Source organism: Podarcis pityusensis (genome assembly GCF_964106645.2).
Source record: "Podarcis pityusensis genome assembly, chromosome: 10".
NCBI classification, from domain to species: domain Eukaryota; kingdom Metazoa; phylum Chordata; class Lepidosauria; order Squamata; family Lacertidae; genus Podarcis; species Podarcis pityusensis.
Window position 1 is genome coordinate 23,915,454 of NC_138035.1, and position 15,925 is coordinate 23,931,378.

At 43.9% G+C, this 15,925-nt stretch overlaps 1 protein-coding gene across 1 annotated transcript in view; it reads right to left on the minus strand.

Annotated features, from left to right (window-relative positions):
• Positions 1-15,890, minus strand: part of ATP6V0A4 (ATPase H+ transporting V0 subunit a4) — a 33,765-nt gene extending 17,875 nt beyond the window's left edge. Inside the window, exons 1-10 of the mRNA XM_081024018.1 lie at positions 15,772-15,890; positions 14,649-14,778; positions 12,089-12,167; positions 10,888-10,982; positions 9,640-9,765; positions 7,959-8,053; positions 6,594-6,720; positions 6,354-6,436; positions 1,695-1,788; positions 1,394-1,606 (exon numbers count right to left, since the gene is read on the minus strand). Coding sequence (XP_080880144.1) covers positions 1,394-1,606; positions 1,695-1,788; positions 6,354-6,436; positions 6,594-6,720; positions 7,959-8,053; positions 9,640-9,765; positions 10,888-10,982; positions 12,089-12,167; positions 14,649-14,765 — 1,029 coding nt within the window. The 5' untranslated portion in view covers positions 14,766-14,778; positions 15,772-15,890. The remainder of the gene's footprint in view (positions 1-1,393; positions 1,607-1,694; positions 1,789-6,353; positions 6,437-6,593; positions 6,721-7,958; positions 8,054-9,639; positions 9,766-10,887; positions 10,983-12,088; positions 12,168-14,648; positions 14,779-15,771) is intronic.
• Between the last annotated feature and the right edge of the window lie 35 nt (positions 15,891-15,925).

A 15,925-nucleotide genomic window follows, 5' to 3' on the forward strand; every position in this document is an offset into this window, starting at 1 on the left:
GACAACAGCTGTTTTCTTCTTCTCAAACAACCCTTCCCCCGCTCTCTCCCACTTCATAGAAAGACTTTTGTGCCATGGAATACTACCTGCAAAATATACAGCAATCATGGGCTGGTTCGGATGAGCTCAGGGCAGTCTTTGCCAAGCTGGTGCCCTCCAGATATTTGGGACTACCAGTTCCATCCGAAACAGTCGGCACACCTGTGTAGTCTGAAACACCTGCTTGATGAAGACTGCCTTAGAGGCTGCATGTGGTAGGGAGATGAGATTGGGTCCCCCTCATAACACACTGGGTGGACCTGACCTGCCTGTGGTACATATGGATGCCGCCTTCCCCAAAACTGAAACATTAATGTTCGGCTCAGGTCTATCCCTGTGCCATTTCACGCATGGAAGGCTTTAAAAGAGGATCCAGCAAATTCATTAATGAATTTGCTTGCCACAGTGGCTATGTCCTATGTCATCTTAAGGCTGTGCGATATACCATCCCAAACCGATCTGAAGCCCATATTGCCGTATCAGGTTCATAATTTTTGACCTGGCTATCTATCGTGAATCATGATGTGTGCGCGCTATGCAGAAATCACAATGTGGGGAAAACCGTGAAGCCAGTCAATGCCTCTACATAGCTCCATCCTTATTTCAGACATTGTGATATACTGTATGTTGGTTTATCATGGTGCTTAAAGGTAAAGGGACCCCTGACCATTAGGTCCAGTCGTGACCGACTCTGGGGTTGCGGCGCTCATCTCGCTTTACTGGCCGAGGAAGCCGGCATACAGCTTCTGGGTCATGTGGTCACCATGACTAAGCTACTTCTGGCGAACCAGAGCAGCGAACGGAAACGCCGTTTACCTTCCCGCCGGAGCGGTACCTATTTATCTACTTGCACTTTGACGTGCTTTCGAACTGCTAGGTGGGCAGGAGCAGGGACTGAGAAACGGGAGCTCACCCCGTCGCAGGGATTCGAACCACCGACCTTCTGATCGGTAAGTCCTAGGCTCTGTGGTTTAACCCACAGCGCCACCTGCATCCCATCATGATGCTTAGTTGGTGATATATCATGATGCTGAAAACCAGATATCGCCTGGTCAACTCATCATTAAGTGGTCCAAAAAGACCCTTGACAATTTCCAAGTGGTCCTTGTAAACGACTTAATTAGATGCAAAGGAGCCTGCCTTATATTGACCATGGTCCACCTCGCTTTGTCTGTGCTGGCTGACAGCATCTCTCCAGGGTATTCATCAGACCTACCTGGAGATTCCAGGCATGGAACATAGGATCTTTTGCCGGAAAAGCGATCTTTTGCTGTATCCCTCAGCCATTCCCCCAGAGCACGCTAGTGAGGACCCTCTGGAAATCAGCTAAAGAATTCCAGGCCCAGCCCCTTACCATTCCCTTATGCAGAGCCCTTTTTACACCGCCTGCGTCTACCACGGGGAACCAGATCTCAGCAATGACGCACTGCTGGGTGACGTCGATGTTGCACAAATTCAGGACGTGGTAGATGGCCTTCATTTTCTTCGCCTTGATCCCCCAACTCCACAGGTTCACTGACGCCTCCTTCAGTAGCCCCTGCCGATGGGACTCGGTTTGGGTGATAACCTGAGAACAGAGGACATACATACATGAAGAACCCTGGCCAGGCCTGGCCTACCACTAAGTCACAGGAACGAGGCCCAAGGCGACCTACTGTGTTTAGATCCTCAATCCTTGTGTTCACACCAGCAGCCATCTCCCGGCGTTCTCCAGCTGACTCGGGACAAGGGTACACCGTGGCACGGAACCTGGGGGGGGGGGGGGACAAGTTGAAGCAAACAAGCCAGTGACAATCATTGTACTACCATGTTCGTTACATACTGAAAACAAGGCCTTCTGGCGGTTCCCTCACTGCAAGAAGTGAGGTTACAGGGAACCAGGCAGAGGGCCTTCTCGGTGGTGGCACCCGCCCTGTGGAACGCCCTCCCACCAGATGTCAAGGAAATAAACAACTATCTGACTTTTAGAAGACATCTGAAGGCAGCCCTGTGTCAGGAAATTTTTAATGTCTAATGTTTTACCATTTTTAATGTGCTGTAAGCCGCCCAGAGCGGCTGGGGAAACCCAGCCAGATGGGCGGGGTATAGATAAAATAATAATTATGATAATAATGATAAGCCAGCAGGGGCCACCATCAAGCTGCTTAGTAATCACAGCAATTCTTCTGTGGTGACTTTGGTGAAAACAAGAGTGACTGACTCACTTGGCTGTGCTTGGACTGCTAGCGGCCCAACAGTAAGCATAATCCTTGGTGCACTCAGGGTCAGGGACTTAGGCCACATTCATAACTTTCATTTAAAGCACCATGATAACATGTTAAACTATCATAGCTTCCCTCAAAGTATTCTGGGAGCTGTAGTTTGTTAAGGGTCCCGAGAGCTGTTAGGAAGTCCCTATCCTCCTCCCAGAGCTACAATTCCCACAGTTCCCTGGGATGAGATTCTGATTGTTAAGCCGCTCAGCACCCTTAACAAGCTACAGCTCCCAGAATACATTGGGGAAAGTTAAGACTGTTTAAAGTGGTATCATGTGAATGCGACCTAAACCCAGACGCTCCAAGTGTCCCTATTTTCCAGGGACAGTCCCAGATTTACAGAAGCCATCTCAGTTTATGATTTGATCCCAGAATGTCCCGTTTTTCCTTAGGATGTCCCTATTTTCATTGGAGAACTGTTGGAGGGTATGCTGTTATCCAACCCCTGAGCCAAGGAGATAAGGTACCTCTGGATGCGAACAGGATCCGTTCCGGAGCCCCATTCGCATCCTGAAGTGAACGCAACCTGCATCTGCGCGTGCGCGGGTCGCATTTTGCCACTTCCGCGCATGTGCGTGACATAATTTTGAGCGTCTGCGCATGCGCAAGTGGTGAAGCCTGGAAGTAACGCATTCCGTTACTTCCCGGTTGCTGCAGAGCGTAACCTGAAAACGCTCAACCTGAAGCTACTGTACTTTTAGAAGACATCTGAAGGCAGACCTGCATAAGAAAGTTTTTTTAATATTTAACGTTTTATTACGTTTTTATATATGTTGGAAGCCACCAAGAGTGGTTGGGCTAACCCAGTCAGATGGGTGGAGAATAAGAATAAGACATCCCTATTTTCATCGGAGAAATGTTGGAGGGTATGTAAACCTTTGCCTTAGTGGGACAAGGGGCAGCATTTATGTCCCTCTCTAACAGTTGCTGCCCGCCTAGCACTTAATGGAACCACCAGGAAGTCAAACAGACCCTTGTCTGCAAAGGCTTTGCTTTCCTAGTGTAATGGAACCCTGGGGAACAGGCTTCTCTCTGCTTGTTCATTCCATGCAGAACTACAGCAAAGGTGCTTTCCATTCCAAACAACAAAGGCTTGGGTCACACAGGGTGGCATAGTTTTCAGTGGCCGCTTCACATTCTCTGTAACACATTATTATGCTCCAAGTTCCTTCCTTCTCAAAACAGTATTATTTCAATGGTACAGCATGACCAGGCGTTTTAAGCAGGAATAGGCATGAACAAATCTGTCAATCTCATTTTCATTTAGTTTCACATCCCCCCCCCCCATCTGAAGTTTGGGTCACCTCATTTCCACATCAATTCGTAGGTTTCTTTTTTTAAGTCCTGACAAAAGTTTTGGTGCGCATCTCTCCCCATTGTATATGCCATTTTGCCTAATATATAACTTTTTTGCAAGCAATTTCCCCTAAATCAAATGATTTGGCTGTTTTCATTGATGCACACTTTCTCTTAACACACACACACACCTTTTCGCACAATTCTTTTTCTGGCTGGCGAACTGTGCAGCAAAATTTGGAAAAGCATAAAATTTGGAAAAGCATAAAGGATAGCCACATTTCGATTCGTGTGCTGTTTCTAAAGTGCGTATCAGGCAGGCTCGCATTAAAATGCAAATCTAATCAAATTTCAGCCCCATCCCTTAATCACGAGTACACAGTAGCCATAATAAGCTTGCCTGAAGTACCACATCTTTTTCTCCAATAATGCACGGACTGGCTGGGCCGTCTATTGTTTGCCAAGCTACCATCTGATTACAAGACAGTCCTTGCATATGCATGAACCAGAGTACAAGGCAAAGTCAATAATACTTTGCTCCTTGATTTTAGGCAGAAAGCGCTACGAAAGAATAATTAATCTTTTCTCCAATTTCAGCTCTGAAATGGGATCTCCAACAAAATATTCTAAAAAAGAAAAGAAAACTTCAAGCCTCCTAGCCCTTTTTCATTATTATTTCCGTTTCATATGCTTCTGAGTTCTGAACCCATCTTTAAATTAGACTTTTAAATCATGCCTGAAAGATTATTCCTCTTTACTGCAGCCCACAGATTTGGTACTTTTCCCACACGATCACAGTAACTTGGCTTTGATCTTCTAACAGCCCTTTTGCATACAGAATGTCACTTTTACCCTAATGGCACATGCGATCTGAAGAAAACTCAAGGAGAATTCGCTGGGGAGCCCCTCTCAGGCGGATAGATCTGCTGAAGCAGTCAGCATCATCCAAGCACCTCCTAGTTAAAGAGAGGAGGATGCAGGTAACACCCACTATTTTTTATTCCACTTTATATTTTTGGATAGATCTGCGTGTGGATTTGCCACGCATGAAACTGGCAGAGCAATGACACTAATTAAAAACAACTTGCAGTAAAAACAAGAGGCGCAAGCTCTTGCACTGCTGGAGTTGTACTGCTGTCTCAGATGCCTACTAGCTATTTGTATTTGCATCTTGTCAAAAACAATGTGCCAGAATCTCCAATAGACTACAGCAGCACATACCCAGTTTGGGCATGATTCTGACCTACAGAATCATAGAATTGTGCTGCTGGAAGGGTCATCAACTCCAAACCCCAGCAATGCAGGAATCACAGTTAATGACTCCTTGACAGATGGGCCACCCAACCTCTGTTTACCGTATTTTTCGCTCCATAAGACGCACCTGACCATAAGACACACCTAGTTTTTAGAGGAGGAAAGGGGGAAAGCTGTGTTTTTTGAAGGATCAGCTTACAGTTGTGCAGCTTGTTTTGCAAAGGAGAAAAGCCCTTTTTGAGAATCAGCTCAAAGTTGTTGAGCTTACTTTGCAAAGGGAAAAAATCCTGTTTTTATGGGGTTCAACTCACAGTTCTGCAGCTTCTTTAGGAAAGGAAAGGGAGCCGTTTCTACAGTTTCCAGACAGATAATCCAATCAGCCAGTCACATGTCGCTGGGGAAATAAACGGCCTCCATCTGCAGAACATTCAACAATGGAGGCCGGGGCCGGAAAGGGAACCAGTGATCGACCACACATTTGCTCCATAAGACACACAGACATTTCCCCTTACTTTTTTGGAGGAAAAAAGTGTGTCTTATGGAGCGAAAAATACGGTAAAAACCTCCAATGAAGGATAGTCAACCACCTTCCGACCCAGTGCTGCTGAACAGCTCGTAGCACCATCAAGTTCTTCCTGAAGTTGAGTCAGAAGTTATTGAAAATGACTGCTAGAAGTCGCCGGGGAGAGGGGTTTAATGGAAATTGTAAAATGTAATTTGAATGTTTGATTATGTTAAAATTTCTTCAATAAAAAATTATTTAAAAAAAGAAAGAAAAAAAGAAAATGACTGCTAGAGCTAGGAAGTAGGATGGTGCCTTGTGGATTGGTTTCCTACTGCTCAGGGAATGATAAGATGGGCTTATTTAAGGCCGAGGACACACCAAACATTTAAAGCCCATTTAAAACATACACACAACACCCCAAAGAATCCTGGGGACTGTAGTCTGCACTTCCCAGAGCTACAACTCCTTAAAAACTACAGTTCTCGGGATTCTTTGGGGGAAGAAACGTGTTTAAAAAAGCAGGGTATGCGCAGGGCCTTAGTCTTGGCCAGCCCTACCATTAGACAAATGAGGTAGGTGACCTTGCGATGAGGGATAAAGGCAGGAGGTACAGTTTTGCAAAGTGGACTGGTTGCCTCATGCTCAGGTTTGAGAAATGAACCTATTTAGTCACGACCGGCCCTATCATTAGGCAGAGTGAGGCAGGGAGGTGTTGGAAGGAAAAGCTATATGTGCTACACAGCCTGCAACGCACCCCACTAAGTATCTTGCTGTCCTCAGGTGTGGTGGAGGGTGCTGTCCCACATCCCCAGTGCTAAAGTAAGATTCAGCTGTTGCTCCAGTTGGTTTCTGTATGTGGAATACGGGGGTGGGGGGTGGATGGGGGAGGGAAATGCCACTCCGCACAGGATTCTTAGTTCTGTCCCAATCTCTTGTTTATCACAATGGAAAAAACACCTCTGTTACAGCCAGCACTCCTTTCTCAACAGCACATTTCCCCTTACCCTTCACAAATCTTCTTGATTTTCTGTCTGAGTTGCTCCCCTTGATAGAAGATAATGAACACATTCTTTTTCATCTCTTCTTTCTGGAGAAAATAAATGCAACCCAAGTGGAATTTTAAAATAGTCGCAGCCGACGAAATACTACGCTTGCAATTTAATGGCGCTGCGCATACCAAACACAACAGCAGAAGTGACAAAAATTTTTTTGGTTGTTTTGTTTTTTAAACCGTCTCCACCTACAGTGATAGGATCCTCCAGGGGTGTGTCCATTTCGCTGAACTTCAGATAAATATTTCCTCGACAGGCTCTCCACAGCAGACGCTCAAAAGGCACCATTCTTTCCCTTTTGATCACGCCAGCTATGAATCTGCGTGTCACACAAACAGAAAGGATATGTCACAAGTCAACCATCTCCGCACTAAGCACTACACATATTTGTGTTTTGTACTCTTGACGTTATTGCCTGTGTTGCCACGTTGGCTGGTGCATGAACCAGACCTCCAATTATGTAAGTAAAGTATTTAAACTTACTAAAGTATGTAGTCTATTCACCGAAAAAGGGGTAGAGATGGAGGTGCAATGCAGGGGCATGTTGTAAGCGTCAAAAATGGGGTATTTAAAGGTCTAAAAGACTATATGTCCCTTGCTTCACAAACCCTGCATAAACTTGTGTTTTTAAATGCTGCTGGGGGCTCTTTTGGCTATAAAGTGAGTCAAGCCCCATGCTTCTTAAATTCAAGCAGCCAGCCATTTCTTTGGTAGTTTCCCACATAACGTGGGACTTCAGAATTAAATATACTTCCCCAATTTACTCCCTACATATAAAACACAAGGTAGGTTTGCAACTTAGCAACAAAGCTCCACCTCTGCAACTAATGTAGGGCTAGGAATATCAAAGAAAAATCCTCCTCAAGGTACTAGCCATTCAACTAGATCAGGTTGATCAGTTGAAATATTCTAGACTCTTCAACTGAGGAAGCGTCCAGAGGTGTGTTAAACTAAAGTCTATTGCTACAGAATACAGTCGAACCTCTACTTACCACCACCACTTCTTACAGTCATTCCAAGTCGCGATCACGACAAACCTGGAAGTAACTGGCAGGTGTGCCGCCGTTTGTGTATGCGCAGGGGCAGCGATTGCCGTTCACACACGTGCAGAAGCGGGCAATCGTCGCCCACACCTGCACACAACGGCGCCTCTCCCAGCGACCCGTTTCAACCTCCGGATGGACCTCCAGAACAGATTATGGTCACAAATAGAGGTTCCACTGTAAACGTGCCTTTCCCAGCCTATATTCCCTCAAACTGTGGAACTCAGCTACATTAGTAAAAAAAGTCATTTGAATGCGTTATAAACATGCAACACCAGATGGCGCCAGAGAACACAAAACCTTTCTATAGCGTTTTTACATAGGGTTTTTTTCTTCTGCCATAACAATTTAATTTCTGACTTATTTATAATGTTCCCCCCCGCCCCGTGTGTAGATCCACCATGTGCCTTTCCTCTGTGTCATTGACTTTCTCCTCCTGACTGATTTCCTGACTCACTTAGTTCCACATATTGAGCTTTCTGCGAGAACATAAATCAGCACAAATGATACTAACCCCAGTTTTGCAGCAACGGCTGCAGGTGTGCTTCTTAACTCCAACAGCCCGGAGGTGTCTTCATTGAAGAAATCATCAGGCAAATTAGTTTCCGTCTGAAATCAGGAATTAAATTTATCCTACAGGTCTAATTTGAAAGTTCACAGAACAGAAAGGTTTATGTATGTATATATGATTATTTAAAATATTTATGAACCTCACTTCAACATGAGATTCCAGGGTAAGGTACAAAAAATGTGAACAAAACTATTCAGACGTCGCATGAACACAATGTTTAAAAGCAAAAACCAACCACAAACAATCTTTTGGTTTTTAAAATCTAAAGTGCTTTTTCTTTTTAAGAAAGGCTAAAAACATTAGGCTAAGATGGGCAGAAAGGCAGTTCCAATTAAAATATCATTTAAAATGTGTCTGAACCTGGCACCAAAATGGCGACTATCAGAGTAGAGGTAGGGAACCTGTGGTCCTCCAGATACTGCTGAACTCCAACTCCCATCAGCTCCAGCCAGCATAGCCAATGGCAAGGGATGATGGGAGTTGGAGTTGAGCGTCATCTAGTTAAGCAGACATTTGTTGTTTCCTGGGAACTGTAGTTCTGTGAGGTATCAGCCAGGCTAGGAATCTCTAAATATATAAGCCTATGTACCCTCATCAAACTGAGATCCAGCACCGAGGGCCTTCTGGCAGTTCCCTCATTGCGAGAAGTGAGGTTACAGGGAACCAGACAGAGGGCCTTCTCGGTAGTGGCGCCCACCCTGTGGAACACCCTCCCTTCAGATGTGAAGGAAATAAGCAGCTATCCTATCTTTAAAAGACACCTGAAGGCAGCCCTGTTCAGGGAAGTTTTTAATATTTAATGCTGTATTATTTTTAACACTCGATTGGGAGCCGCCCAGAGTGGCTGGGGAAACTCAGCCAGATGGGCGGGGTATAAATAATAAATTATTATTATTATTATTATTATTATTATCATTATCATTATCATTATCATTATTATTATTATAGCACATAGGCATTTTTTAAAGGACAATTAAAACTAGACTTGGGAGTTTGAGAGATTATAGAGATTATGCTGCCGTATGTGATGTATTTTCTCAAGAGCTGCAAGTCCCAGAATTCCTTAGTTCCTGCAGGCAATTTCTGAGCCCAAGCAAGAGGGCACCAGCTGAGCAGGGCAGCTGACTGACTAGGGGAGGGTGAAGCAGAATAATCAGGATCATTGAAATGGAGAGCTAGGGCTCTTTCATCCCAAGTTCATATCGTGGCCAGGAAAATTCTGTTTGGGCACTGATCACATCTACTATATTTAGCCATCTGAGGGCCACATTCCTGACTGAGCAGCCTTCTGGGGGCCAAATGTCAATGGTGGCCAGAGACATAGGCAAAAATGGATTTAAGTGTGGCTTACACCCAGCTCTCTCTATCCTCCACTCAAGCAAGCAAGAAGCATTTTCAGAGTTCAAGGATGCATCCCAGCCAGGCAAAAACATTCAAGGAGGGCGTGACTAGGAAGGGTGTGTGGCTAGGGAGAGTTCTTAGGGCCACAGAGAGAGGCTTGGTGGGCCACATTCTGCCCACAGGCCCAAGGTTTCCCTCAGGGCTTCAAACAAATAATTAAGAGGTTGCTTCCAACCAGTAGAATCTTCCGACAAGCCAACAGTGTATTCGAAAATCACGTCACCTCAAAGAAGTCCTGCGTTTTCTTCAGGAGATGTTTCAGTTCAGTGAGTTCCAGAAAGTTCTGCCTCAGTGCCTGCAGATTCTTATTAGCCTCCTCCAGCTCAGCCTCCAGTTTCTCCAAAACTCCCTGTTTATACCCAGAGCAAAACAAAAGGCATGCCCAATTATTCTTTCATGCACCTCACTGCTGACAAAACAGATCACTATAAAGATGGATTATTACATGGTAAACATTTCAAAATACGTCTCAGCATGTTAGGCAATCTTGCTGTGAATATTAAAATCTCAGCGCTGTTCCCGGGAATGAATTATTCATGGATTACTCAAGATATGTGTAGACACTAAAACAAGTAACAGGAAACACAACAAATCTTCCTTTCACCAACATTAGCTAAAATGATGAATGGTGACGGTGAATCTCTAGCAGATCTCGCCGCACAGCTGTTTTAGGGTCCAGAGTTCTCCTAATTTTCTTAACTCATTCAGGCTGCAATCCTAAAATCAGAATGGGGAAACTAGGGTTCTCCAGATAATGTTGGACTCCAACTCCCATCAGCCCCAGCCAGTATGGCCAATGGTCAGAGACAATGGGAGGTACAATCTAATAACATATGGAAGGCACCAAGTTGGCTACTCTCAGAGTAGAGGAAAGACATAGGTCCCTTTTCATTTCTCATTATACGAGATATCAATAGAGATTATGCCAGAGACACAGGAGAGATAAGAGAGAGTACTTTATAGCTTGATGATCCAATAATGTTCATATATTCTCATGATGGAAAGCCACTGGGAATGCCTTTTTTGGAAGACCAACAAAAATGTCACAAAAAACTGAGCAGGCTGGGTCCAACATTATCTGGAGAACCCTAGTTTCCCCATTCTGATTTTAGGATTACGGCCTGAATGAGTTAAGAAAATTAGGAGAACTCTGGACCCTAAAACAGCCTTAGCTGCAAGATCCGCTAGGAATTTGCAGCCACCGTTCATCGTTTTAGCTAATGTAGTTCATCACAATGCTTCATTGTGTTTATTTTTGCTTCTAACAAAAGCATTGCCCTACTGTTAACTCTGGATTTCTCCCCATCCCACCCCACTCAGACGGACAAATACAACTCCTTGCAGTGTATTTCTATTAAGAATTATACGGTTCTCCTAACTAATATATACAATGGGTTAACTGCCAATGCCACACACAACACTTCCCCAGCACATGACTGGCACTTGCATGTACCAGTCCCAAACTGCTTACCTCTAAGTCAATCATTTCTCGAGGTAGCGGTGTCTCTGGGCATTTTTCAGGCTTGAAAAGCACTATATCATCCCCCATCTCACTCTCCAGAAAGCCTGTGAGCAAACCAGAAAGAAAGGTGCCATCTAATTTTCACCTGAATGTAAAACAGTGCTATACTATGCATCAAGAGTCGCCAACATGGTACCCATGGGTGCGCATGTACCCCCAGAGGTCTTCCTTGGCTCCCAGAAGATCCCTCCCCACCCCTCTGAAATGAAGCTCAAAAGAAGCATTCAGTTGTAGCCTATAAAATAGGGTGTGGTGTGTGTTTGGTGTGGCCTAGGACCCACGTACCTACGGGACCGCCTCTCCTGGTATGCCCCGCAGAGGACCTTAAGGTCCACAAATGACAACATTTTGGAGGTCCCAGGTCACAAGGTGGTTAGATTGGTCTCAACTAGGGCCAGGGCCTTTTCAGTACTGGCCCCGACTTGGTGGAACGCTCTGTCCCAAGAGACTAGGGCCCTGCGGGACTTGACATCTTTCCGAAGGGCCTGCAAGACAGAGCTGTTCTGCCTGGCCTTTGGTTTGGACTCAATCTGACCCTTATGTTTCCCTCCCCTTATGGTTTTGATCTATGGACTACTTTTAAAATGAGGCTGCATTTTAAATTGCATTTTAACCTCTATTTTAAATGCCCCCCCCCCCATTATAATTTTACTGGTGTTAGCCACCCTGAGCCCGGCTCTGGCCGGGGAGGGCGGGGTATAAATAACATTTATTTATTAATTATTATTATTATTATTATTTGTTTGGGGTCTGTGTAGGATATCTATAACAACTTCTCCCATTTGCAAATGGGCCCAAAATGGGCTCAAAAAGGTTGGTGGCTCTCTGCTGTGGGCCATGTCAAGGGAAGAGATAGCCCAGTGGTGACTAATGGCCTGTTTAGTAAATTGCAAAACAAATCCATTGTGAAAGGGGTCTGAAACCACACCCACCTGCGGGAACAGTGTCCTGAAAATGCCCTGATACCAGGAATTGAACACTCTTTCTGGGGAATTTTTTTTTAACATGCTAAAAAAAACCTCTCAGAAAAAGAGCCAGCATCTTTTACTGCTACATCCCCAAGTTACTATTCTTTTTATAAAGCAGAAACCTGTTCCGCAGCTCATTTTAGTGAAGAACTGCACAAGAAGAAAGTTACAAGTCTACTTACGAAGGATCCTTTCCAGGGATTCGCATCTTCTGACTTCATTCACAAATTTTCGCTGGAAGCTGTTCACATTTGCATTCAACTAAATAAATATTAATAATAAAAATTAGTAACCCTGCAAAAGTAAAAAAACACTCCCTGATACCAAAATGAGCGATGCATTGAAATACAGATAAGTTAGTTTCAATTAGGAATAATGAACTGTTGTGAGACTGACGGAAGACCAAAGAACGAAAGAACAAAAAACACGAAAAAAAGTGAAATATTTAAGAAATGTCAGTTTATTAGGAAAATGGATGACACGGAAGAGGTAATTGTTTAAAACATATGTGTTTGATCTGTAAAGTATTAGTTTAATAATGAATAACTTAATGTCATTTTATTTATGATTTTCTTTTTTCTTTATTAAGATTTAACAGTATCAGTGTATGATATTTATTTATGTTTCTGTTTTTCTGTTTTCTTTTCTTTTTCTCTTTTCTTCTTTTTTTGTAACCTTAATTTCTTTTTTCTTTTTCAGGTTTGTAAGTTTTGATTTGTACGTATTTGCAAAAAAATAATAATTAAAAATTAATCCAACCACAACAAAATGAATTAAAAGAGTTCATCTGAAAGGATTGGCTGTCCCTGGACCAATCTTACAGACAAATCTTAACGTTCTTGAAATCTTTCCATTTGTATATGCATAGACAGTACAACTTTCAGAGTACAAAATCCCGCAAGCAGTTGTTTACAGCGCCTCGGCACTATGGATTGAAGCAGAGGTGGTTTTAGCCAGTGCATTTCCACTGAGCGCTGCTCTGCAAGGGGCGCCAAAATAATGCTGTAGAACAGAGCGTGTGAGGCGGGAAGGAATTTTAGCGCTGAACAGGGTGCCACTGAAATTTGAGAGCCTAAAGTCCAGCACTGACATTATCAATCCCAATAAAGGAGAAGGAACTCTGTGGCAGAGGCTGCCCTGTCCTTCTGGTCCAGACTTTGTTACCTCTTCTGCTCCCACCCCATATATTAACTGGGGTCAAGGTGCTTCCAGGCAGAGACTGCCTTTCGTCACAGCCAAGATGGGCAGAACTGCCACTGGTGTTGGTGAGTGACAACTCTGTTAAACTCGCTCCTGTGAGGATTTAAATTGACTGCATACACAGCATACATTTTTTTTTATTTTATTTTTAAAAAAATTATTAACAGTTTTCACATAACAAATTATCTCAACAATTATATTTTTTCCCCATTTTTCCCTCCCACCCCCACATATCCTCCCTCCCTACCCCCTACGACTTCCCTCAGTTCCTCTTTCTGGTTTATTAACACATATTGTTCTCTGCATATTGTAAAAGTGTAAGAATCTCTAAGCTATCTATCTATTATGTTAACAAATAAACTGGTGCATGTTTATTCAAAACCTGCCAAGGAGTCCAACTCATTTTGTTGATTCTTTAGATACTTTGTAAAAGGTTCCCATTCTTCTTTAAAGTCATAGTTATCTTTGTCACGTAGTTTGTGCATCAGTTTTGCCAATTCCACATCAATTTCTCTTGCCACTGTTCTTTTGTCAGGATTTCATCATTCTTCCATCCTTGTGCTATTAAAACTCTTGCCACCGTTGTCGCATACATAAATATATTCTTCATTTTCCTTGGCAGGTCTTGGCAGCATACATTTAGAGAAAATCATGTTTTCCCCAAAGAATCCTGGGAACTTCAGCTACAATACCCAGCACCCTCAACAAAGTACAATTCCCAGGATTCATTGAGAGGTGTATGTGTGTTTGTGTGTGTTAAATGCATTGTGTGTACGCAACCCAGATCAACTGTCTGATGGAGGAACTTCTGAGGGAGAAGCATTTCAAGCATCGTATTCATGCATTGCAGAGGGTTGCCCTAGATGATCCTCAGGGTGCCTTCCAGATCTACAATTCTATGATTCTATAATATCAGGAGGCTGTTTGGTCTTGGGCCTTAACCACACTTGATCTTGTCCTGCTGCTTCTCCCCCAGCGAAAACTGCTCTTTAGTGCTCAATCAGAGCAAACAGCAATCTGGGTTTTGTCTGGATTGTTGTTTGCTCTGATGCAGCACTGAAGACCGCTCTCGGACCCATGCTTTCTAGGCACAGGAAAAGCAGGAAGTGTGGACGAGCCCCAAGAAAGGTGTTTTGGTGTCCAGAGGACATAATGAGGTGGATGAGGGCCAATAAACTGAGGCTGAATCGCAACAAGATGGAGAAACTGGGTAGGCAACTCAAGATGGAGTTGCCCCTGAAAAAGCAGGTTCATATCTCCTAGAGCCACTGCTGTCCCTTGAGGTCCATGTAGCCTCAGTGGCCAGGAGAGCCTATTTCCAGTTTGGCCCTTCCTGAACCAGAATAGCCTGGCTACAGCAGTGCATGATCTGGTAACCTCGCATCTAGACTTTGGCAATCCACTCTACATGGGGCTGAATGGTGACAGAAAAGGCACCGAGGACAAGAAAACCTTCTGAAGAACCTTCTGACCCTTGCTGCTGGTTCTTGGGAGTGCAACCAACACCACTTCCCCACCCCACAGGTTCCCATGTCTACTCACATCTCTGAACTGAACGAGGCCCAGCTCTCCCAGCTCTGCCACGCAGCAATAGGCAGACTCCACCTGTAGGAAAAGCTGCGACAGGCACATCTCTTCGCTCCTGAACACCGACGCCATCTTGCATGTTCTTCTGTGGGGGATATTGAGAGAAATGCTGAAAACAATAGCTCTGTATAAGGACTGCAAGATCCCTCCACGAGGGCTGGTAGCACTGATCAAGAAAGATGTTTTGCTACGGTAATATCAACAGGGTTGCATCCAAGCTTAGTCCTACTCAGATTCGACTCACTGAAATTAATGGGCATGATTAAATGTATAATGAATTCATACACACACACACACACACTTATATTCTCTCTCTCTCTCTCTCTCTCTCTCAAGCACATAGTAAAATAAAATTATTTAGAATTTCAGTATGCAAGATCCATTTTCCCATATAAAGCAGAGCAGGTGTGTGAACATGTGGCCTTCCAGATGTTTAGAGTCCCATCAGCCTCAGCCAGCATGGCAAAGGTCTGGGATGTTGAAGTGTCGTAGCCCAAAACAACAACAGATTCTCTATCTCTGAGGTAGACAGCAATGCTTTTCCAACGAAAGATCGGAGTGCTAATTCAGTATACACCAGAACAGGTGCTAGTTTTTAAAAATTAAGACTGTAAGGTTTAAGTCATATGACTAGTAGGTTAATCAAGTAAGGCTATAGCTGGTTAATAAGTAAAGGCATATTTTTAAAAGACTGAGGGTTAAGCACATATATTTAAAAATTCCATTGTCATTCTGGTGTCTTACTACAATAAGGCATAATTTTGGGGGAAAGAATATCAGAGACAGCCGTTCCTTAAATTAATGTGAATGTCGCCCACATCTAGAAAAATATTGCAAGTTTCTTCCTAGGCCCTAACATGCGATTTTTTAAAGAACCAACGTTCAGCAAAAGCTTAGGGTAGCACTGGAAAGTATATTTCAGAATCTGAATGAATCACTAGTATTCACTATTAGATTCTCTTGGGAGCCAGTGGCCTGTGATTTCCCCTCCCAGGCCTGTTATTTAAATTGCTTGCCACCCCTCACGCTGGAAACTTCCCAGCTGCATAAGAATGGGGAGGTGTCAAAAGAAGAGAACAAACCCTGAGGGAAAGCAGGTATAAAAAGGGCCTGCTCTGTAGCAACTTCCTCCACGCCTCCCAAAAGCTTTCCTTTCCTTTCCGTCCCATTCCTGCTTCTGCAGGGAAGGGGAACAAGAGGGTTCTGGGAGAAATTTGGCAGAAGAACTGGGA